Source organism: Schistocerca americana, chromosome X (genome assembly GCF_021461395.2).
Source record: "Schistocerca americana isolate TAMUIC-IGC-003095 chromosome X, iqSchAmer2.1, whole genome shotgun sequence".
In the NCBI taxonomy this organism is placed as follows: domain Eukaryota; kingdom Metazoa; phylum Arthropoda; class Insecta; order Orthoptera; family Acrididae; genus Schistocerca; species Schistocerca americana.
Window position 1 is genome coordinate 115,337,092 of NC_060130.1, and position 25,513 is coordinate 115,362,604.

The 25,513-nt window shown below is 40.6% G+C and overlaps 1 protein-coding gene across 3 annotated transcripts in view; it reads left to right on the plus strand.

Moving 5' to 3' along the window:
• LOC124555577 (linear gramicidin synthase subunit D-like) overlaps window positions 1–25,513 on the plus strand; it is a 417,445-nt gene that overhangs the window by 343,428 nt on the left and 48,504 nt on the right. For all 3 annotated transcript variants that reach the window (XM_047129541.1, XM_047129539.1, XM_047129540.1), the window contains 2 exons: window positions 1,112–1,273; window positions 8,782–8,896. In XM_047129541.1, coding sequence (XP_046985497.1) covers window positions 1,112–1,273; window positions 8,782–8,896 — 277 coding nt within the window. The remainder of the gene's footprint in view (window positions 1–1,111; window positions 1,274–8,781; window positions 8,897–25,513) is intronic.

A 25,513-nucleotide genomic window follows, 5' to 3' on the forward strand; every position in this document is an offset into this window, starting at 1 on the left:
AACATCTAAGACAAAACAAAGATGCACCAACTAAAAACAATGACTATCAATACCTCACTGATGTCAACATTATATATAATAACAAACTCAAGGTGCATCCACTATGTAGTTACTTCAGAATAATTCAACAGAAACTGCATCCTGGTCTCTACTTTCATGCAGAGATTTTACCTGCTCTTTGAGTTCACAGTTGTTTATCTCTCTGTATCACATCTTCTCATCCCTGTGATGGTTGAGCAAAATAGCTGTATCACTATCTTCTTTGTTCAGTAAGTTTTGAAAAATGGAATTCATAATTTAAACCTTCACTTTGTTTTCTCTCATTTTTGTATCACTTTGTTCAACAAGAAACTGAATGGACAGTTATTATCTGAGATCTAATTTCATACATGAACAAAACTTTTGGAGTTCTTATATAGTGCCGTAAAAATAATTTTGCTATCAACTTAGTAAAATATTTCTCACATTGTTCATTGTATAGTCGTTACTATTCAATTCTATTTCTGTTTTTTCAGAAGTCTCTTGCCAGAATAAAATTTTCCCTGTAGAGCAGAAAACGTTGGAAAAAATCATTTCTAAGAAGTAATCACTGTATATAAACTTCTATTGCTTTTCCTTCTGCTTACAATTCTCAAGCATCTGAGCCATCCAGTCACACCTAATGACTGATCTAGATCTTCAGTCTGCCAATACTTCTTTTACTAATATATTTCTCTTTACACAACCTGAGAAATATGACACAAAAAGATAAAATGTAAAACCTAAATGAGCATGAACAAATGGTGTACAACTAATCCTCCAATTAGCTTAGGGTTGTGTTATGGCTTTGGGAAGGTTGTCCATACACTGAAACAGGTATCAGATGCACACTAACCAAATATTCATTAGGCACTAACCTTATACTGAAAATAGAATAACACAAGGAAGTAAAAAAACAAATTAGTTGTTTCATTGTGGAAATTGAGAATTTACACTTGTTCTCTTGCATACATTCCCATTAATGAAGGACCATTGTTGTTCATTACCAAATTCTTCACATCTCCCCATTAATCGGTAATATGGCTTTACACAATTTTCTGAATAAATATCAATATTTTGTATCATTTCACAGTACTAATGCAGTGTATCCAGAAGGAATGGTTGACTGTGGAGAAGACGATGACATGTCACAATATGCACAACACCTTAAATGTGGATATGCGCAGTCAAAGTGGGTTGCAGAACAGCTTGTTCTTAAACTTAGAACAAGAGGTCATCCAGTGTCAATTTACAGGTGAGATATGTCTTCAAATATCACAGATTTAGAGTATTTTTGACTGAACTACTTAGGTAAAAATGGCAGCATCTACAAAAGTGGTAGGGAATTGTAAGTTGTCAAGAATGGCATCGACAACTACTGAGAAAGTAAAAAAATACATTCCTGTTTTGAATTACATAAGACAAAAACCATGATGTTCATTACATGAAGGTGACTGAAATTGTTAGTCATTTTAAATTCCAATCCTTACATGTATTTACAACATTTTCACCAAGCTATTACCATAAATTTGTTACACTACTGTAAGTACACTGACTGATTACGTCATTGCAGACTATGTCTACCTCTAGCTGAAGATGTTTGTATTACTCTCAGTACTATCACAAGCACTGTCATGAGATAAAAGCTTACCTTCTAGTAAAATGATAATATTCCTTATCTGCTCTCTTGCACACTAAGTGTCAATTTATTTCATTTCTCTTACACTTTGAGCACCAGTTCAAGCCAATAGGAAGAGCAATTTATTCTCTACTTACAAATTTATATGTTGTGTGTTCACACATAAGAACAGTTTTGTTGTTAATGTATGAAAGGAGAGTTGTACCAGGGATGAAGTTCTGAAGTAACAAACATTGGTAAACTGTGTTATTTTACATACCAAGTGTTATAAGTAGCAGCTACATCCAGAAAAATGTGTGATACCTCCTAATTACCTTTTAACATATGTAACTTAGGAAACATATGAAATAGTCCACATCAGCCTCACTGCTCGTGAAGTACAAGTCCACTATGTACACTACTCTGGTTGCTATTATTACTGTCTGAGACTGAAACTCTGATTGCAACTGTGACAGTCTGCGACTGCAAGTCTGGGCTTCAATTGATGACTTGACTCAGTGACTCACTGGATGACTGACTGGGCGATCTAAATACTGGTGGCTGAGAGGGCATTGGTGGTATGTTTCATGCATGTCTGTCTTTGGCATCTCTGCTGATAGTCTTGCTTGCTCCAGTGCCTACTATCAATCTTCTAGCAACTTCTTTGCCACCCAAAGTGCTGGCGACAACTTATGCCAGCACATTCAGATCTTAGTGTAGTGTAGATGTCATGCAAGATGTATTTCTGCCACAAAGTAATATGGTGATACATTTGGTATAGAGATGGCTATACTATGCCACATGCTGTATGAAACAAAAGTGTCTTGGTATTGATTTGATTTACACAGGGAGACAAAAAATTAGTAGTCTTAGCCCTCTGTTGCCTGTGCTGAAACTTAGTTTATTGTGCAGTTTCTCTCTGTGTCGTTCTAGAAAAGCCAGCCAGTACTCTTAAAGAAGACTCTTCACAAGGTCTGTATTATATAAGGTTTCTTCAGCAATTAATGACCCAAATATTCTGTGTCCTTTAGTCTCCAGTGCTTTTTATTGGAAGACTACATCTGGTGCAGTTTCGTCCCCCTCGCCACATAGTCTATACTTACGAGCTTCTTTCTCTATATCCATCAGGTGCAGATGCTTCCTGAAGTTCCCATAGCCAGTCATTTTCTGTCTCCTGATCTAGCTACATAGTTTTGGTTTTACCATTGCCCTAGTGATGGGTAAGACAATTTCTCCTGTCCTGGCCTGCCTATCAGCTTGTTCATTACTGCTAATCGCTGAGTAACCGTGGACCCATAGCAGGTTTACCCTGTTGCTTTGCTTTAGCCTCGTAAAGGATTTATGGCATTCTGCAATTATCTTTGATGTCATTGCTTGGGCTGATGGCGATTTCAGAGTTGCCTGACAATGAATGTAGATGCCATGATACTTGTAGCTCCTTTGTAGATTCTCCTCCATGCCCACTCTGATAACAAATATCTGTGCCAGGAATACCATAGGCAGCTTCCCTAGAGGGAATCCACTCCCCTGTCTAGTCTGTATCCAGGCCCCAGAATCTTCATCTGTTTTTGACCCATCAGTAAACCAAAGTATCATGTCTCCTAAATGGTATCATGGTTCATCCTTCTGATGCTCCCTACTTCCAACCATTACATTAAAAGGTTCATTGAAGCTGCTGCAAGTTACTGTATAGTCAGCTGACATTTTCTTCACCATTCATATATTTACCACATTCATTATATTGGTTTGGGATGCTGACTATCCTAAACAGTTTCAGGATTTTAACCTATCTGCCCCTTCCACTGCCTCCACTGTAACTCAAACGTGTAATGAGGGCATGTCCATCATGGTCTCCATCTCAGTTTGGGTGTCCTGCTAATTCCTCCTGTTTTGGTTAGGCAGACCTATCTCTGCACCTTCCCAAGCTCCTTAGCAGCTACCTTCTGTTCTATATTATTCAACCATTCTGTAGCCCCATAAATTATCATAAGCCTCATTACAGAGGTGTACCAGGTGATTAAGATTTCAGTTGTTTCTTACGGACAAGCTACAAAAGTCAGAAACACATTGCATGTGTCACTGGATAGAGGAAGGTTCAAAGTTCTGACACAGCTGCACTGTTGTTTGTTGCAAACACAGCATCAACACCACAAGGGAAATCATTTTGTGTGTTGGAATTTCCACAAAGTCAGTGCATTGTCCAAGTGCAATGTGCATCCTGCTATCGATTCAGTGAAAAGCCACCACTGCAAAGTAGATTTATGACTGTCATACAAAATTCTTGGAGTTTGGTTGGATCTGCAAAGTGAACAGCACTGGTCAGCCATGCACGTCTGATGAAAATGTTGAGTGTATTAGAGATGCATTCACATGGAGTCCTCAGAAGCCCACAAGATGGGCAGGGCAGGAACTTCAACTTCCTGAAACGTCAGTGCGGTGTGTTCTGAAATGATGCCTGCATATGAAGTCTTACATGTTGCAGTTATGGCAGCAACTGCTTTCTGGCAACCATAACAGAAAGTAGGAATTTTCATTTCAGTTCTCCAGGATATGGCAGATAACACTTTCTCCAAATGATTCATCTTTTCAGATGAATCAGTGTTTCATCTCTCAGGTAAAGTAAACTGCCATAATGTAAAAATTCGAGGGTCACAAAATCCTGGTGTCATTGTTGGACATGAAAGAGACTCACCAAAACTGTATATGATTTTTTGCTGTTTCTGTTTCCAAAATTTATGGATCTTTCTTTTTTTGCGGAGGAAACTGTGACAGGAATGTCATACCTGGACATGCTGCAAAACTGATTGTTTCCTCAACTTCACAAAAATACCAATGATTTCATTTTTACTTGCAACAGCACCCAACCTCACTTTCACCTCGAGGGGCAGCTTCATATTGGTGTGACCTGTGCAACTTTCCAGTCTTTCGGTACAGATCTTTTGTCTAGCGAGTGGTTGTATATGATTGTTAAGTACGGTGCTACTGCATCAGTATACTCTGAAGGGAACCTAACTAGTACACAGTCTGGACCAGAAGACTTGCTTTTATGAAGTGATTTAAGTTGCTTCACTACTCTGAGGATATCTACTTCTATGTTACTCATGTTGGCAGCTGTTCTTGATTCGAATTCTGGAATATCTACTTCATCATCTTTGGTGAAGGAATTTTGGAAGGCTGTGTTTAGTAATTCTGCTTTAGTAGCACTGTTATCCATAGTATTTCCATTGCTATTGTGCAGAAAAGCATTGACTGTGTCTTGCTGCTAATATACTTTACATATAACCAGCACGTGTTTGGATTTTGTGCCAGGTTTTGAGACAGAATTTCGTTATGGGAACTATTATAAGCATCTCACATTGAAGTCCATGCTAAATTTCGAGCTTCTGTAAAAGATCACCAATCTTGGAGATTTTGCAATCATTTAAATTTATCATGCTTTTTTTATTGTTTCTCCAACAGTGTTCTGACACATTATGTGTACGAAGGGGAATCAGCTCCATCATTTGTTAATTTATGTGGTATAAATCTCTGAATTGCTGTTGATACTATTTCTTTGAATTCAAGCCACACCTGTTCTACACTTACATTGTTAATTTGGAGGGAGTGGAGACAGTCTCTCAGGAAGGTGTCAAGTGAATTTTTATCTGCTTTTTTGAATAGGTGAATTTTTCGTTTATTTTTCAAGGATTTTGGGGTTATAATAGTCAATTTCGCTATGATGACCCTGTGTTCACTAATCCCTATATCTGTTTTGATACCCATTATTAGCTCAGGATTATTTGTTGCTAAGAGGTCAAGTGTGTTTTCACAACTGTTTACTATTCACATGGGCTCATGAACTAACTGCTCGAAATAATTTTCAGAGAATCCTTTTAGCACAGTTTTGGATGATGCTTTATGCATGCCTCCAGATTTAAACATGTATATGTACCAATGTATATGTACCAATATATCGAGGCCAAATTGAAGTCACCCCACCAAATATAATTGTATGAGTTGGGCATGTGTTTACAATTAACTCAAGTTTTCTTTGAACCTTTCAGCAGTTGGATCATCTGCATTGGGAGATCAGTAAAAGAACCTAGTTATTATTTTAATCCGGTTGCCAAGTGTGGTGTCACTGCCAGACACCACACTTGGTAGGTGGTAGCCTTTAAATCGGCCGCGGTCCGTTAGTATACGTCGGACCCGCGTGTCGCCACTGTCAGTGATTGCAGACCGAGCGCCGCCACACGGCAGGTCTAGAGAGACTTCCTAGCACTCGCCCCAGTTGTACAGCCGACTTTGCTAGCGATGGTTCACTGACAAATTACGTTCTCAGTTGCCGAGACGATAGTTAGCATAGCCTTCAGCTATGTCATTTGCTACGACCTAGCAAGGCGCCATTATCATTTGCTATTTATCTTGTGATGCATGTACCGTCAGACCGATGTTCACCAATTATGTATTAAAGTTAAGTATTCCAGAAGCTACGTACCTTTTTTGGTAGTATAATTACTTTACCTGTTCCAGACCTCACACCAGCCTGCGTGAGCTTAAACGCGTGCCTTTCGGCTACCTCCTAGTGGCTTGGCTGTCTTGCCAAGTCACAACACCAAGAATAACCTCTGCCCTTACTAACTCACAGAAACTATCTACTTCAATTCTGCAACAAGACAAACTACGTCTAACAGCAACAAACACGCCGTCACCAACTGTGTTTAGCCTGTCCTTTCTGAGTACCGTTAGGTCCTTCACAAAAATTTCAGCTGAACTTATCTCTGGCTTTCACCAGCTTTCAGTACCTATAATTATTTGAGAATCAGTGCTTTCTATTAGCACTTGGAGCTCTGGTACTATCCCAACACAGTTATGACAATTTATAACTGTTATACTGATGGTTCCTGGATCTACATTCTTCCTGCGTTTTATCTGCATCCTCTGAGACTGAAGCCCTTTTTGTGTTTCCCCAAGACCTTCTAACCTAAAAAACTGCTTAGTCCACACCACATAGCCCCTGCTACCCATTTAGCCACCTTCTGTGTGTAGTGGACTTCTGACCTATTGAGCAGAACCTGAAACCCAACCACCCCCTGACACAAGTTGAGGAATCTGCAACCTACATGGTCACTGAACTGTCTAAGCCTCTGATTCAGACCCTCCAGTCAGCTCCGTACCAGAAGTGTGCAATCTGTCCTCTCAACTATGGTGCAAATGGTGGGCTCTGCTTTCATCTTACAAGTGAGACTGGCAGCCTTTACCACTTCTGTTAGCTGCTCGAAACCATAGAGAATCTCTTCCGATTCAAAGCGACACACATAATTGCTACCGATGTGAGCCACCACATGCAGTTCGCTGTACCCTATGCACCTCATGGCAACTGGAAGGACCTGTTCCACATCTAGAATGACTCCACCCAGTATGCACACAGAGTGCACATTGGCTTTCTTCACATCCTTGGCAGCCATGTCCCTAAGGGTCCCCATAATGTGCCTAACATTGGAGCTCCCAACTACCAATAATCCCACACACTGTGATTGCCTGGATCTTATAGGCTGAGAGGTTTCCTCTGAAACAGGACAAGCAACTGTATCTTCAGCAAATAGTCACAGATTGTAGCTTACATTATCTGTCAAATCATATACGTATGTATAGAACGAGAGCAGTCTTATCACACCTCCCTGGGGCACTCTTGATGATACCAGTGTCTCTGATGAACACTCAACATCCAGGACGACATAGCATTGTATTACTTGGAAAGTCTTCCACCTGCTCTCATGTCTGATAACCCGCTCCATTATGTCCATATCTTCATTAAAAGTCTGCAGTGCAGCACTATGTCAAACACTTTCTGAAAATCTAGGAAAATGGAATCTGCTGTTAACCTACCTCCATGGTTCACAGGATATTGTGCAACAAAGGGCAAGATGAATTTTTCATGAGCAGTGCTTTCTAAATCCATGCTGATTTGTGTCAAGAAAATTCATTATATTCAAACTTAGAATATGCTCAAGACTTCTGCAGCAAGCCAATGTTAAGGAATTGGTCTCTCATTTTGCTGGTCCATTCTTTTAGCTTTCTTATATAAGGTAGGCACCTGCACTTTTTTCAAGTTGCTAGGGACTTTTGCACTGGGTGAGGTATTTGTGATAAATGCAGGTTAAGGGGCCAATGTCAAAGAGTGGTCTCTGTGATACCAAGTTGGGATTCCAGCTGGACTTACTTATTTATTTGTTTTCAATTCTTTCAGTTGCTTCTCAATGCCAGGGATGCTTATTTCTATGTCCTCCTTATGGCAGTCTGTGTGACAGTCAAATGAAGTTATGTCTGTGTGATCGTCCTGCATGTAAGATTTTTTAAATGAGAAATTTAAAACTGCAACTTTCCTTTTGTGTCTTTCATTGTCACATCAGACTGGTTGATGAGTGGCAGAGTGAATGCTTCACCTCATTTAGTGACTTTACATAGGACCAGAATTTTTTGGAGTTTTGGGCAAGATGTTTTGCTAACATATCATGGTGGAAGTTGTATGTCTCACTACATTTTAGCTCAGAATATATTCTAAGATTTGATAACAGTTGAAGATCAGTGATATAGGATGGCATTTTTGTGGGTCATTTCTGTTATCCTTCTTGTAGATGGATGTGACCTGTGCGTTATTGCAACCACTTGGCACAGTTTCTTGTGCAAGGATTCAGCCTGAATACATGACGAGTTTTTGCAATGCTTTCCCAAGATGCTGAAGTGAAGTGCAATGGTTTAAACGACTGGCTTTTGGTTGTGGAAGAGTACTGTGAGAATGGTGGTGGTGGTGGTGGTGGTGGTGGTGGTGGTGGTAAAAGTATGGTAATAGATGCTGTAGATCTTTGCATTGGGGAAAAATCAGTGATATGCACAGTGAGTGAATAAAAATCTTTTATCCTAGGAATTAGCTTTACTAATGCCTGGATCACAGTTACTGATCCTTTAAAATAAGATTTACTTAATGTGAAGAAGCAATGAATGGGAAAATACTATACACTTGTTTGTTTTTGCAGTAATCTTCGACTTACATTTTAGAAGAACAATACATTGCTCTTGTCTGTCAGAAAGCTATTACTGTAAATAATCCATACATGGAATTAATCTTTTGGTTTTTACTAGCATTTTTTTCAACTTTCTTTCAGATGTGGAAATGTTTCTGGACCACAGGATAAATCTTGCTGGAACCCCAATGACTTCTTTTTGCTCATGCTGCAGAGCTGTATTTATACATCTTCAGCACCAAACATTAACTGGCAGGTGAGTTAATTTACACTAAAATGCTCCAGTTCGATGGAAAAATGAAAGTTCATTGAAATTATAAGTTTGTGGAGGCTGGTGCGTTAAAACTTCAAGTTGAACAAATATATTTCAAGGACAATGCAATACATGAAAGTCACAGATCAAGTAAAGAGATTAAGATGTGTCTCACTTCAACAGTCAAATCATAACTGAGTCCAAGTCTAGTGGCCACTGGCTGGCTGCCCACTTAGGTGACACTGCTGCTGCATGGCTGGCAGACAGCGCCGCATGTAGAGGATGCCCATAACTGCGCGGCGGCACTTTGAAAGATCAGCGAGTCACAACACTTCCCCCCCCCCCTTTGAAGTTCTTGCACAGGTCTTGATGGAGGTGGCCTGTAGATTGCTGACGTCCATAGGTGTTGTTTGACTGGCCGTGAAGTCTCGAGGAGGAGGCTCTCCGTACGGACGGAAGTGTCCCCGATGATAACAGGTCGAGATGACAGGAGATGTGGGGGTCGAATCTGCTGGGGCCCCATGCACCAATCTGCCCATTGCGGCAAGTCCGGTTGTTATAACAGGAGATATGGGCGATGTGTCTGTGTCTGTAGGAGAAGGAGGCGAGTAGAGTTGCTCCGACAGATGATGGTCATCTGGTTCCTGCATGGGCAAGTCTCCTGGTGGTGTCAGTTCTTGTGCTGGCACCGATATGATGGTGAGAGGACTGCGTTGTGAGTAATGAGAGATTCCAGGATCCCAAGCGTCAGGTAGAGCCGAAGGTGGTGTAGTAGCATCCGGAACAGGCGTTGCTAGCACACGAGGCCGAAGCTGGTCCGAATGACGCACTGCAACACCCGTGTCCATCTGGATTTCATACAGGCGTCGGCCACAGTGTCGTAAGATGCGGCCAGAACTCCGTTTTGGCTGCCTACCATATCCCCGTACCCATACAAGGTCGCTGGCGGTGAACCGGCCAAGCGAAGGCACCCGCGGCTGTGAGGTGGAAGGCCGCAGAAGATGAAGTAGCGTGCGCGGCTGTCGGCCATGTAAGAGCTCAGCCGGGCTGTGGTCGCCCATGGGGGTGAAAAAGTAAGAAGCCAGAAATTGGAGAAGCGCATCAGCAGCACAAGAAGTCAGGAGTTTCCTCATCTGAGCCTTAAATGTGCAGACCAGTCGTTCAGCCTCACCATTTGACTGTGGATGGAACGGAGGGGCCGTGACATGCCTGACACCATGACAGGAACAAAAATCCACAAAATCGGAAGAGGCAAATTGTGGACCATTGTCAGTAACAAGAGTAGCAAGAAGGCCTTCCAAAGAGAGAATGTGAGCTAGAGCATTGGTGGTTGCCGCAGTGATAGGCGATGTGCAACGGACAATGAAAGGAAAATTAGAGTTGGTGTCAATAATGAGAAGCCAATAAGTACCTAAAAAAGGTCCCGCAAAGTCAGCATGAATACGCTCCCAGGGCTTCTCAGGTGAAGGCCACAGTGACAAAGATCACTTCGGGGCGGCGGCCTGTGATGCACAAGGGCTGCAGGCAGCGACCATGTGTGCTATTTCAGAGTCAATGCCGGACCAGTAGACATGACAGCGCGCCAGAGATTTTGTGCGAGAGACACCCCAGTGCCCTTGGTGAAGGAGGTCCAAGACCGAGGAATGCAGAGACGCAGGTACCACAACACACGGCGAAACATTTTTGGTTGAAAGGAGGATAACACCATCCCTAGCCGTGAGGCGGTAACGCAAAGCATAGTAGTTCCACAACGGATCAGAAGTCTTATCGGACGGACGATCTGCCCAACCCTTCTGAATACAGTGTAAAACCCGGGAGAGGGTAGGGTCAGAACCCGTAGCAGCTGCCAGCCGGTCCCCAGTGATGGGGAACCCGTCCACAACCCGCTGCTCGGCAACATCCAGGTGGAAACACAAAAGTTCGTCCCTATCGAATGCCAGATCGGGACCCATGGGAAGGGGAGACAGTGCATCAGCATTTGCATGTAGAGCCGTTGGCTGGAAATGAATCTCATAATTGAAACGAGACAGAGTCCAACGCTGGAGGCGGTGTGCAGCCTCGTCGGGAAGTGACATTGATGGATGAAACAAGGAAACAAGTGGTTTGTGATCCGTACCAAGATGAAATTTGGATCCATAGAGAAAAACACCAAACTTATGAAGAGCATAAATAATGGCCAAAGCTTCTTTTTCAATTTGAGAATACTTTTGTTGGGCATCCGTGAGTGTTTTGGAGGCATAAGAAATGGGTTGTTCAGAACCGTCAGAAAAACGGTGCACAAGGACTGCACCAACCCCTTATTGAGAGGCGTCCGTGGCAAGAACCAGATGTTGGGCAGGTTGATAAGTAGCTGTGGTGGTTTCCCAATTCAGTCTTGTGGAAATTTATAATTGCACAATACAATAAATTCTCCATACAACATTCTGTTACAAATTTCCCAGAAGGAGACACCTTGTACTACCATAAAATACAATATTTAGTTTTTGACAGGATTTTCATTGAGAGTCAGAGATAAATGTATTGCAGGTAGTATGTGCAGCTTTACTTCAGTGCATCATATAGGTCAACTGAACTGTAATGCCAAGAGATATGAATTCATAAAACTCATTCTAACTGATCTTCTTTTAGTGTCTATATCCATATTTTAGCAGTTCAGATTTTTTAGTTAAAAAACTATATTTTTCATAAATATGTTACATTTCGGTAATGTTTCATTATAATATTTACATGGTGTTAGGGAGCTTAATGGGTAAATATGAGATTATAAATTAAAAGTTTACAGATTTACTCACCAGTTGGTTCTACTTTTATATTTTATTTTTATTTATTTATTTTATAGACTTTCAATTTAGTGACTCTTACCTCCAGTAAATTCGTAATTAAACCCCCTCCCTTCCAAATAGCTGATCTAGAGGGGCAGATGACAGTTTAGAAGACGGAAAAGACATGTCAGGTCCCTAAGCAGCATGATAAATATCACTAATTTTACTAATGTCATTCCTTTACAGCATATGTGGGGAACTGGAAGGGGGACAGGGGACTTATGTATTCATTTTCAAATTTGTTGTTTTTCTAAATTGAGTTATCTCCACGTTAACAGTTATTTTCCAGTGAAAACTCTAAAACATTGTACCAGTACAGGCATCAGATAGTGCATGGATATTAAAAGTATGTTGCCACATAATTAGTAAATGTCTAAGAAGAGTACTATTGTATATAGGGATGAGTTATTTAAAGTAATAATAATTATAATAATAATGATGATAATGATAATAATAATAATAATAATAATAATAAAATTTTGGGATATACTGGAAATTAATACTTCCATGAAAATATTGATCACTGTTATAGATATTTCAAAGGAAAATAGCGTAGCTAAAGTGAGCAAACTTTGGAGTAGACAAGAGGAACAGTATCACATACATTCAGTCAACTGCCACTGACTGCTTCTAATGTAATAAAGAAGATAATTAATCTAATAAAAGCAAAATCTCTCACTCATTTGATAATATTTGAGTAAAAATATTAAAAGATAGAGTACAGTAGTATTTGAGTAAAGCAGTCATATATGGTATGACCTCATTACTATTTAGACAGAAATCTAGTATGGTGGCACAGTTGTACTGAACTCATATTCCAGAGAGGAGTTAAAATCCTTATCTGGTTATCAAGATTTAGATTTTCTGTGGTTTCCCTACATCACTTAAAATATGGTAATGATTCTTTTCAAAAGAACAAATTCAGTCTTAGGCACTATCTCTAATGGCCCCATTGTCAACAGGATATTAAACCTTAATCTTCCTTCCTTCTAGACAGAGTGGAGTATGCTCCTAAAGATACATTGCTATTTGGGCTGACAATAATAATTGTTCATTTCATAAGTATGATTCAGAGTCATCACTGTTTTTTATTACTGACTTTCTTCCTTTCAACTTACAAGGCACATAGGAAAATATTTAAACAGTAAAACATCACCAGTCAGGATTATCTGTGATTTTTTAAACAGTTTTAATGCAAATAACTTTCTTTGAAAAAGTAAAGTTGTACAAAACTGAAAGTGCAGTTACTAATTTAGTTTCCACATTTGTCCAATAAGAAACAGAGACTCATGATATGCAGTTTCTTCAGTTTCATAAGCAATTCCCAATACATAAATCATCTTGTCATGAAGGGTGAAAGCTGCCACCAGTACTGTACAGGATCTAATAATGTGCTCACTTTGGTTTTACTTTTTTTTTCTTTAATTATTTTTTTATGTGAAATGACTACAATCTGATATGACAAGAGAAAGATAGACTTCATGATTGAATAACAGTAACTGAGTCCCTAAGAGGTATTACTGCTCAGTTTACAAATTAACTTTGATAAAATACAGGGCTTGCAAGCCTTGTGTAATTTCATCAATAAATACAGAACACCATGGAAATTTCACAGTAAAAAGAGAATGTTCAAAATTTGTGTTTGTGCATATTGATAAGAAATGGAATTAGAAACTTCGTTATGGTCCATTCATTCACATGTCATATTCCATAAATTCTACAATGAAGGAGAGGCTTCAAAGTTAAATTGGTCTTCAGCAAGGAGAATCAGTGACAACAGGCTACTGCCGTGATTTATGTCAACAAATTATGACTAGTGGTCATCTACTTACACTCATAATTATGAGAGTTACATCTGGATTACTTTTTATATGTATGCGCATGTAGGAGGAGAAAAACTACTTTGAAAAACCCGCTACTTCACCTCTTAAACAATTCAGCTGCTATTTTTTTCTAATTTCAAATAAAACATTTGCATGACTTTACACAGAGAAGTATTGCTGTTTATAAACTGGTAACTTCATCACTTTCTATTTAATACACACACATCAGAGTCCAAATATTCTTATAAACTGTTGTTGTAGCAGCTAATAACACAATATTCTTACCACACACTTCTGTAGAATAAATACTTTTTTGACATTAGCTGCATCACACTAGAAGATTATGTCATATGGAAGTATTGAGTGAAAGTATGCTAACAATCCTATCTGCAGGTCACCACAATGAGAGAAATTTCTAAATATGAAGCAGGCAGAGCTGTGTGTTTAGTTAACTTATCCATGTGCTGTTACCACCTCAGTTTATTATCCATTTGGATGCCTTGAGACTTCCCACATGAAGCTTCATTTTTTGTGTGTGTGTGTGTGTGTGTGTGTGTGTGTGTGTGTGTGTGTGTGTGTGTCCACTGATTTCTTCCTCTGGTACCTGTAAGTTATTTTTGTTGGTCTGGAACTGCATTATATGAGCCTCTGTACGGTTAAGGGTAAAGCTATTTCCTGCAAACCAGTTGTAAGCCCATTCTACTATTTTCCTGGCTCTGTCTGCTAGGGATCTGTTTGGGCCCTTCATCAGTAAACATTACAGTTTTTGAAGATTCCTCTAATGTCTCAGATAAATCAGTTATTTAGGCTGAGTGCAGGAGTGACCCAAGCGCCAAACTTGTGGTACACTGCATTTAATGTTTTCTCACTCCAAATTTAGTCTTATTACTGTAATATCATTTTAATGCAAGTTCTTGTTATCTGTTGTTAGTAGTATTTTATGATTACACTATCAAAGGTCTCAACAAAATGACAAAAATGTCAGCAGGGCAGTTTTTCTGAGTTCATGAAATCATGTTTTGTTTTCTCAATATAGAAGCTTTTACAGAAACCAAACTGAGATGTTGTTAAAAGGTTATTCCCAGAACATAAAAAGGTGATTCAGTATTTTATTGTAAGTTATCTATGGAAATATTTTTGAGAATAAGGGAACGCAGGAGGAGGGTCTATAATTACCAGTCACTTACTTAGCTGCATTTTTGTAAATGAGTATTATTAGGCCATGCTCCAGTTATTCAGCTAATACACCTTGACCTATTGACTCAGTACAAAGGTTTCTCAAGGGATGGGGGTTCGAGTGGAGTACTACCGAGTCACTATAGGATTTTAGTACCTTGATTCAGATACCATCACAGCCAGAAGAATTACTGCTTTTCAGTGGCCTAATCATTTTTTGTAAGTTTTGTAAGAGTTAATTTAGCAGAACTGATGCCTTGTGGTGGGGTATGAAATGCCTGTCTAAGTATGAGGGTTGCCCAGAAAGTAATGAACCAATTTTTTTTTTTATTCAACAATTCTTTATTGAACATAATGAGAATTAGACACATGAAAGATTGGTGTTTTATCTGCACACCCATTTTTTCCACGTAATCTCCATCCTGTTCTGTGGCCTTCCTCCAGTGTGAAACAAGGGCACGTATGCCGTGTCGGTACCATTCTTTGTCCTGGTGGCAGAGCCACTGCTTCACTGTGTGAATCATCTTCTCATTGTCCTCAAAATGTCTTCCACGAATGGCATCCTTTAATGACCCAAATGAGTGGAAGTCCGAGGGGACTAGGTCAGGACTGTCAGGTGTGACATCCATGGATAGTCTCCCTGATGACTACAAATCGTGGAACTCCACCGAACCACCTCCTGATGACCTCACCCTCTGTGCCCAGCTGCTAACTGTTCTGTCAACAGCAGATGCTCTGTAGGCTTTGCACAAACGTTTGTGAATATTCCCCACAGTTTCTGTCTCTGCAGTGAGGAATCCGTGCATGGATAGCCAAATCCAGGTTCGAGTACCAATCTGGCACAAATTTTCACTGTCATCATTCCATTCTACAGCTGATGGTAGTCATTATTCACAATTGCAAATTCATCTGATGTGTTCGTAATGTGCATGTATAGCCAAATGGTAAGGTGACTGCTCACAATAAGAAGGAACTCTGGCTTCGATTCCCGGTCCGGCACAAATTTTCATTGTCGCCATTCCATTCTACAGCTGATGGTGGTCATTATTCCCAATTGTGAATTCATCTGATATGTTTCACAAGGGCTGTGGTCGCCGCAGTGCATCGTCATCAGAATAACACAGGCACTGCAATATCGTAAGAAAAGAAGAAATGTTAAGTAAACATGGCGTCTAAAATGCATAATTTAATAGCTATGAGCCCTTGTTCATCTTTGCTACTGTGAAACACATCTCTTCTACTTAACAAGTCCACCACCATGGAATCACTCTGTATTATGACTACAATAAGGTGATTTTGTATCCATTTAAGTGCATTGGTTCAATGTCTGTAACTTCTGAATGATGTTCAGGTAATGCATAGTACATCTATATAAATGCTTTTAGATTTTTCAGTTTCCTACTGTGATACAAGAAGCTCATCTTCCTTGTATAACAAGCTTCTTATGCTGCAATGTGAAAGTCAAAATGTATTATGAATGTCACCCTTTCAGCTGTCCAAATTATAATTTTTTATTTTCCCTCTGATCTGTATCTGTTGTTATTTGGCAGTTCTGGCTTTCAGAAACATTAACCCTAAAAAGGCCAAGTGAAAATATTGGAAATATCAGGGATTGGGCACATAGTGCCCTGTTAATGACTCCAGAAGCTCAGAATTTATACATTTGACAGAATACTTCATCCAGGGGTTGTCATATTGCTCCAAGAGTGATACAATTTTCACAGTAGCATGTGGAGCATTTTCATGTTCCTGGTACCATTCTCAATTGCATAATCAAGGTTATGATTCAACTTGTTCCCTGTACCCTCAATAATCACTAAATAATCCTTACCAAGAAATTTTTCCAGAGAGCCTAAATCACAGGTGTGCTTGTCTGGGAATGCTAATTACCTGATATTCCTTACCCAACAAGTTATGTATTAGGTTCAAACATTTTCAGCCCATGATTATCCCCAGCAGAAGACTTTTTAATGCTCTAATTTCTATTAATCTTAACCTACATTTTTTTTCCTCTCTTGTCAGTGCATTCCTGAACTTCTGTGTCTGTCTGCACACTTTCGCCTATAGTCTGCAGAACAGTGAAGCTGTTGCAGATGTCTAGACTAAAGCTAACAGACTTGCAGTATCTTTTGAACCTCTTGCCTGATTTGGCAGATTTGACAACAGTCTAGTCATATATCCTGTTCTTCACCTTACTGCTGCCACAAGTCACTCTTAACTATTTTAATTCAGCCTGTGCTACTGTCAGATCAACTTTGAATTTGAAGATCAACTGCTCCTTCTTCATAATCATGCAGTGATAGGTACAACTACTGCAGTGCCAAAAGCTTGTCATGTCTCCATCCAAACCTGTTGCTCCTCAGTGTCTAACATGAAAAATGTGTAAGCTTTCTTCACCCTGATAAGCATTTTTCACATCTTTGTGGCAGTTTGCACTCTTGCCCATTCTGATGACATTTTTTAGACTAGACAGATTAGTGATTGCTAAAAAATTTATAATTTCACGATTTTTTATTGTTTTATTTAATCAGAAACAACTGACTTATTACATTTATTTTTTGGAAGAAACATGTGTATGTGATAGCTTATACAAAAGTAACATACATCAAAACAATTAGTTATTTTCATCCTCTGCTCATAACTACTCTCTAAAAAAATATTAACTCTTATTTACTACAGTATTTAAATTTTTTGTCATTGTAACAATGTTAATAGCATTATTTGACACTTAATTTCTGTAAACTTTCATATGCTAATACTTATACAGCTGCAGATGCACTAAAATTAAACATCTAACTAGCTATTATATCTACAGCAGGTTGAGACTACTAAAATTATCAAATTTGTCAGCACTTGAACATCTCAACCATCTATTCAGTGTCAATGTTACCATCGACTTCTGAAATGCATAAGTTCAGCAATTGACAGCTTGTGTATGGTAACTGATTTTAGTAATGAAAATAAAAAATTTGCTTAACTTTTTATTTTTCATCCATTTTTCCAAGTCTATTACTGAGGTACAGTACTCAAAGAGCTGTACTGGTTTAGGTCTATGGCCTTGAATTAATTCCATCTTTTGTATATGTAATCACTCCCACTTTCATTACACCAAGTGATTCTGTGATCGTGTTACAGACAATCAAGGATGATGATGAAGTATAAATGTATCAATTTGAGGAAAGGGACCCTGGTCATAAATGGCCAAGTTGAAAGTTATAAGCAAAAATTGTTCCAATACCTCTGACTGTGGATCTCTTCTACTGCAAGTTACTGATACCCATTATGGCTCTTATGCAGATTGTATGGTGTGCGATGCAATTACCTGTTTAGCTCCAGACAATGGAGTGCACCAGAAGGCTTTACTCTGTGAAAAACCCCTGTTGGCAGAAGTTTTGCAAATAGCACAATCTTTTGAAGTTTTTCAAGCAGCAGGTGACCAAATTGAAGCATGGGGCAATGTGGCAGTAGTGTCACAAAATCTACTCTCTTGGATGACAGAGAGCTTGCACAAGCAAGCGGCAGTGGCTGTGGTAAACATGCGGGCCTAGCACTGAGCAGACCAAGACCAGCCCAAGCAGCCACGACTGCCACAGTGCCAGCATCAGTATTAGCATTCTCTGTTTCCGGCATGTCCTAAGAGCTGGGCTACTTGTTATGCATGCCAGAAGAAAGGCCACATTACCTCTGTGTGTCATTTGCTGAAGGTTGCTCAGGATACGGACATGATCATAAAATGTGTGACTCCAATTCTTGTGACTTATTCCAGGTTGTTTATTGAGTTAAGTATTTTTTGCCAAGTGCTCCAGCTTCAGGTCAACACAGGTGGTGCAGTGATGTTATTGATTAGGTTCACTGCCATTGCAATCAGTCCTGTGTAAGCTGATCAGTTATAACAAACAGAACATTGCACGGTTGGGATGCCTCGTGATGACTGGGTGTTGTGTGATGTCCTTAGGTTAGTTAGGTTTAAGTAGTTCTAAGTTCTCTGGGACTGATGACCATAGATGTTAAGTCCCATAGTGCTCAGAGCCATTTGAACCATTTTGAACCACGGTTGGGACAATTTAGGGCATCTGCCTCTTACAAGTCAGTGGTTCGTTCCATGCTGGTGTTGAGAACTTGTTCGGGACAGGTGCATTCCAGACATTTGGATTTTCTATCATTGATGCAGTTCACCTTGTGTCCAATCAGGTACTGTATTCTCAATTGGAAACACTGTGTGAGGATTTTTCACAACTGTTTTCAGAAGGTATAGGCTGTGCTGCAAATTTTTATGCTCATATTTCTTTGAAATCTACGGCTTTGCTCATTTTTGTCATGTGCAGCCTATCCTGTCACCCTGGAAGATCAAGTGAGAGCAGAATTGGATGGACTTCAATCTCAAGAGGTGGTGCAACCTGTTATTGCTAGTGAATGGTATCTCTGCTGCTTGCAGTTCGGAAGCTGTCGGGGAAACTTCACCTCTGTGGCAACTTGAGTACTATTGTCAACATGCAGACAATCATGCCAGGAGGAACTGTTGCTGAAAATGACAAGATGCCAATACTTTTCTAAAACTGATTTATCTGAAGCATATCTGCAGGTTCCTGTGGATGAAGAGTCTCAGTGAACTCTGGTTCTGAATACTTCTATTGGTATCTATCAATATTTCCTCCTTCCTTTTGGTGTGGCTATTTTCCAATAATGTTTAGAGCAATTGACGATGTCTGTCCTGGGTTGCATTAATTATCTGGATGATATTTTTGTCATGGGCTCCTCCACAGCCAATCACTTGACAAATCTGCACACTTTGTTTCCTGTCTTACAATCTGCAAGCTTAAGATATAACCTCACACGATCTTAATTTTTCCAACCTCACTGGATGGGGTTTGCCCTCTGCCAGACCACACATCCACTGTTATGTCTATGCCTTGCCTCTTGTCCATGAAGGAGCTTCAGGCCTTCCTGGGGAAGATAGCATACTACCATAAATTCTAGCCAGAGGTGGCCACATTGGCCCACTCATTGCATTAATTGTTATGCAAGAATGTCATTTTTGTTGGAGCTCAGACTTAAAATGTGCTTTTGAAATTTTGAAATCCAAAATACTCTCAGCCTCTTGTTTAGCTATGTTCTCTCGGGACCAGCACAAAGTTTTGGTGACTGATGCCTCACAGTATGGCCTTCGTGTAATCCTAGCACACCAATATGTGGACAGCTCTGAACGACCTGTTGCTTTCACCTCTAAACCTCTCACTCTGGCCCAGCTGTGTTGCTCTCAGGAGTAAAAAGAAGCTCTTGCTGTAGTCTATGCTCTCCAGAAATTTCATGTTTTTTTTGTATGGCTCCATGTTTCACTTTATTACTGATCATAACCCCTTGGATTCCTTTTTCAACCCTCACACTTCCTTGACTGAAAAGGCAGCACCCCACCTACAACACTGGACGTTGTTCTCATATTGCTACAAACAATTTTTGACCTGTGTTTAAACATGCCAGTGTGGACACTTTATCCACTTTCCTGTGGGTCCTGATCCTGACAGTGATCATGAAGAATTGCTTTGCTTCCATCTTGATATTTAAATGCAGGCCACAATCGAGGATTTTCCAATTGTGAACTCACGCATACCAATTGCTGTTACCGCCAACCCGGCTCTATGCAAGGTGGTTCGGTTTGCTCAACAGGACTGGCCAGATAAACCACTGGGTTGGGCTTTGGAAGCACTGTGCAACTATTTTTCCTTACAGTATCACCTTTCTGTTTTTGATGGTGTTTGCTGTTGTCCACGGAAGACTTCTCTCCCAGAGTTCTCAATTCCAGCACATTATGGCATGAGTTGCAAAGCTTTCTCTCCCAGGGCCATTGGGGAGTTTTACACACTAAATTTTTAGCTAGTAGGCATGTTTCTCGGCCAGGGACTGATGGTGAAATTGTTCATTTTGTCACGGCTTGTAAGCAGTGTGCCCAACAAGAGACAACCCCCAGGGCATCTCTGTCCCCTGGCCCTCGCTAGTGTGGAGCACCAGCCATGGGAATGCATTCATGTACACTTAGTGGACCCTTCTTGAATTCCTATTGGCAGTTGGTTGTAAATGGACTTTCACAGTTTCCGAACATTCTCTGGTGTGCATGAATATCAGCTGAGATCATAATTCATATGCTTTTGAGGATCTTTTGTATTGAGGGGTTGCCTTGTACCTTAGTTTCTGACAATGGGCCTCAGTTCATTTCTAACACACCTTTCAATTGTTTCATTTCCGTCATGGCATTCATCATGTTACAGCTCTGCCATTCCACCCTCAATCAAATGGCAAAGTAGAATGACTAATGCATACGTAGTGGATTCTTTCCTGGACGATGTCCTTTACCATTTTCTGAGCACCTATCACTTCACACCTATGGGGGAGCAGAGCCCGGCTGAGATGCTTCAAAGTCAGCAGCCATGCATGCTCCTCCACCTTCTGTGCCATGTGCTGCACCTGCCACAACTGGGATCAACTGGTAACTTTGCACTGGGATTGGCTGTGTGGGTGCAAGGGTTTGGTTGCTGGCCCAGGTGGATACTGACCACTGTTGGGGATATTGTCTTTGTAATGTCTGTAAGGCCAATGGGCTGGTGGCACGCCATTTTGATCAGTTGCGACCCTGCTCTCCAGAAGCTACCAGTTCATGGGTGTGGCCCTAGTTGCCACAGCCCACCCAGCTGCCCTCCACCTTGAGCCCATCATTGCCTGCTGTGGAGGCACCCCCATCCCACTGGCTGCCTCCTCCATGTGCAGTGCCCTTGGGTTCCAGCTTCCCTGCACCACCAGGTGCTGGTCTGCCTCCAGCCTCGCATCCATTACTGCAGCCTGCTGTTCCGGTCGGGCCGTCTCCACTGGCCCCCTCACCATTATCACCTCAGCCATCATCACTGGTGGGTCCAGCCCCATCTCCTCTGCACTTTGACCTGCCTGTGGATGACAACACAGAGATGGTGACAGCACCCTCCTCCCCAGTGCTGTCGTTGGATGCAGTACAGACCCATCTCCCTTAGGCATGCCCACGTCTCCCCACATTCCAGCCCTCTGCTCCAGTGCCCACCTGGCATGGCATCCTATCCCTGCCACTGGCTGCTGCCACTCTGGAACAAATGGTGTCTCTCTTTTTGGGCTGCCAGTGTCTCCTCCATCACCTGGGTGCCCTCATCACATGAGGGAGATGTGTGCTGTATCCTCCTATTAGTGCATGTGAGTGTGAATGCACCAAGTTTAGTATTGCCATGTGTGTGTGCTTAAGTCAACTGTCAACTGCATCAGTGCAGCCAACCACTTGAGGCCACCTGTAGGAAGTGTGTACATGGCACAGTCTCTGCAGTGTCATCTACTGGCAACTCACACCTATATGCACGCAGTGCAGCGCTGACTCCTGCTATGTTCTTTTAGTTTGCATCACTCACATGAGTTGTTCTGTGTATCACTTGAGTTACACCTTCAGTATGATTCTTTTGTCTTGTTACATGTCGAGTCATGAGAGGCTTGTTTCCATTATTGTTCAGAAGTATATGAATAAAGCCATGTTGGTGTACTTGGATCATATTTGTTTATTACTTGATTACTACAATACTGAACCATGAAGTTACCATTTCATAAAAACTTGTGGACAATTGGATTAAAACTATTGTGGATAACTGTTTAAAAAACTCTCTGATAAATTTATTCTCATATAAAAATAGTCACTAAAGTGATGTGTGTATAACTAAGTGCATTGCATGACACTTTCTGCACAGAGAGAGGAAGCGAACGCTTCCTCTATGTCTCCTCCACACTCCATATGCCCCAATTCCTTAATCTCCTGGCAATATACTCTCTCAACAAATTTATATTAATGGGGTTTCCCATACTTTGCTTAGTGGTAACATGCTTGCCTACCATGCAGCAGACCCGGGTTCGATTCCTGGCTGGGTTGGAGATTTTCTCCACCAGTGGACTGGGTGTTGTGTTGTCATCATGATCATATCATAATAATCAACACACAAGTTGTCCAGTATGGTGTCACTTGAAATAAGACTTGCACCCAGCAGCTGAACTTTCCCAGACGGGGCCTCCCGATCAGCAATTCCACATGATCATTTCATTTCTTTCTCTCGTTTTTTTCCATTCATGAGGCTCTACTAGATTCAATTACTGTAATATTTGTTGTGATTCCTTTGTGTCACCCACAATGAAGATTGCAATGGCAATTAATGCTCATAGAGCATCCCCAAAGTGATGGCAATAAACACTTGTGGCAGAATGATACCACTGGCTGGCGAATCATGAGGTACTCACATCTCCACCACCTACCTTATAAGCTGCACATCACTCTAAGAGTTACTTACAATTTGAGAACAGTAATGTGGATAATTATAACATTTGTAATTTAAAGAAAAAACATTCTTTGACTGCTTTCATAAATAATTAACACTAGAACAGTGAGAAGGGTTAAAAGACTTTCAGCTTTTATTTCTGCAATAACTAATTCATTTTTAATGTCTTTCCACGAGACTTCATGACTTTTCTTCATTATTTATACTCTTGACAGTGTATTGCAATTTTCTGAATGTTCACTACTTCATGGAAATTTCATGAAGTATCTATAGAACAGTGGGAAGGGTCAATTGACCCCTGTCTAACTCCATTTTAGAATATCAGGGTTGTGATAATTACAAAGAAACTTGCATTGAATTTTGCTTTGGTCAACAATCACTGCCTAGAATGATGATTTACAGTTTTTCAGAAGGGTTCCAATCTGTGGACATATTCACATAAATTTTCAGTCACATTTCATATGTTGCTGTTGTTCCTCACCTCATCAACTAGATTGGTTTTTATGTTGCACTACTGTGGTCTTTTGCAAGTAAAATGATTTATTATATTTTGGAGAATTCATATATTGTTAGCTTTCTGCCAGAGACAACAGTGATAAATATTTAAAGATTGATGAGGAATTGCCGTCAGCAGATGTCTCCCCATCTCAGTTGTTTTGACAAAAGTCTTGGGAGTCAACTGGAGGAACTGTGAAGATGGCAGCTAGAGATGGAATGGAATTTAAGCTCACTAATATGCTATCACCAGGAAGAAGGGGTGCTTCAGATGTCCTGAAGGAGTGTGCATATTTAAAAATATGGAATGACTTTGGAAACCCTTGTTGACAGCACTCACAACGTTGTGTGAGTAAAGAGCTAGTTATGTTTCACAAGAATGTTTTCTAGATCCGTGTTGACTGTGTGTCAACAGTCCATTGTCTCTGAGGTAATTCATAATGTTTGAACACAATATATGTTCCAAAATCCTGCTGCATATCAACGTTCATGATATGGGCCTGTAATATAGTGGATTACTCCTATTGCCTTTCTTGAATCCTGTTGTTGTTGAGCACTGCCAGCCGCTTGCCTAGCCACCAAATTCATGAAAACTAAGTGAGGTGGTTATCTATGGAGGTGTGGGTGCCACAGATGAAAGTCAGTTACCAATGTGACAGGAAATCTCATCGGTGTCACCATCAAAGACCAACCGGTCCGGGCACTAGTTGACTCAGCTAATTCTTTTTCTGTAGTGTCAAATGCTTATCATTGGCACCCAGAGAATATTCTGTTCCATGATATGAAAGTGATTCTGCTGAAGCCTGTGAATCATAAGTATTCCAACCAATAGGAAGCAGAATGTAGTCATGATGTTATTCTTGGATGTGACTTCTTCCAGGCATCACAAGCAACCACAGACTGTGGAAGACAAAAGCTCACAGCGTTGCTTCCTCTCCTGGAGAAGCAGTTGCCCATTGAGTGAGAAGTCCTCATTGCAGCCAACTACAGAACCCTGGATCTACATCCTTTCAGTGGCCCTCGTTATGACAGCACTGGCAGGTCTTCACATTCTGGTCATGTTGTTACATCCTATTCCCTATGATGGGCAACAAGAGTTGAAGCTTTATGACTGTCACGTAGGTCTTCATTTTTCTTGAACCTCCCTTCTCCTCTGCAAAACAGAGCCCAAATGGCATCTTGTCATTGTGGTCTTCAGTCCAGAGACTGGTTTGATGCAGCCCTCCGTGCTACTCTATCCTATGCAAGCTTCTTCATCTCCCAGTACCTGCTGCAACCTACACCCTTCTGAATCTGCTTAGGGTATTCATCTCTTGGTCTCCCTCTACAATTTTTACCCTCCGCACTGCCCTCCAATACTAAATCGGTGATCCCTTGATGCCTCAGAACAAGTCCTACCAACTGATCCCTTCTTCTAGTCAAGTTGTGCCACAAATTTCTCTTCTCCCCAATTCTATTCAATACCTCCTCATTAGTTATGGGATCTACCCATCTAATTTTCAGCATTCTTCTGTAGCACCACATTTCAAAAGCTTCTATTCTCTTCTTGTACAAACTATTTATCGTCCATGTTTCACTTCCATACATGGCTACACTGCATACAAATACTTTCAGGAACGACTTCCTGACACTTAAATCTGTACTCGATGTTAACAAATTTCTCTTCTTCAGAAATGCTTTCCTTGCCATTGCCAGTCTACATTTTATATCCTCTGTACTTTGACCATCATCAGTTATTTTGCTCCCCAAATAGCAAAACTCCTCTACTACTTTAAGTGACTCATTTCCTAATCTAATTGCCTCAGCATCACCCAACTTAATTCGACTACATTCTATTATCCTCACTTTGCTTTTGTTGATATTCATCTTATATCCTCCTTTCAAGACACTTTACATTCCGTTCAACTGCTACTCACCATATAGCAGAGATGCTGGGTCACAGATAGGCCTCACAATTAAAGCTTTTGGCCATTGGCC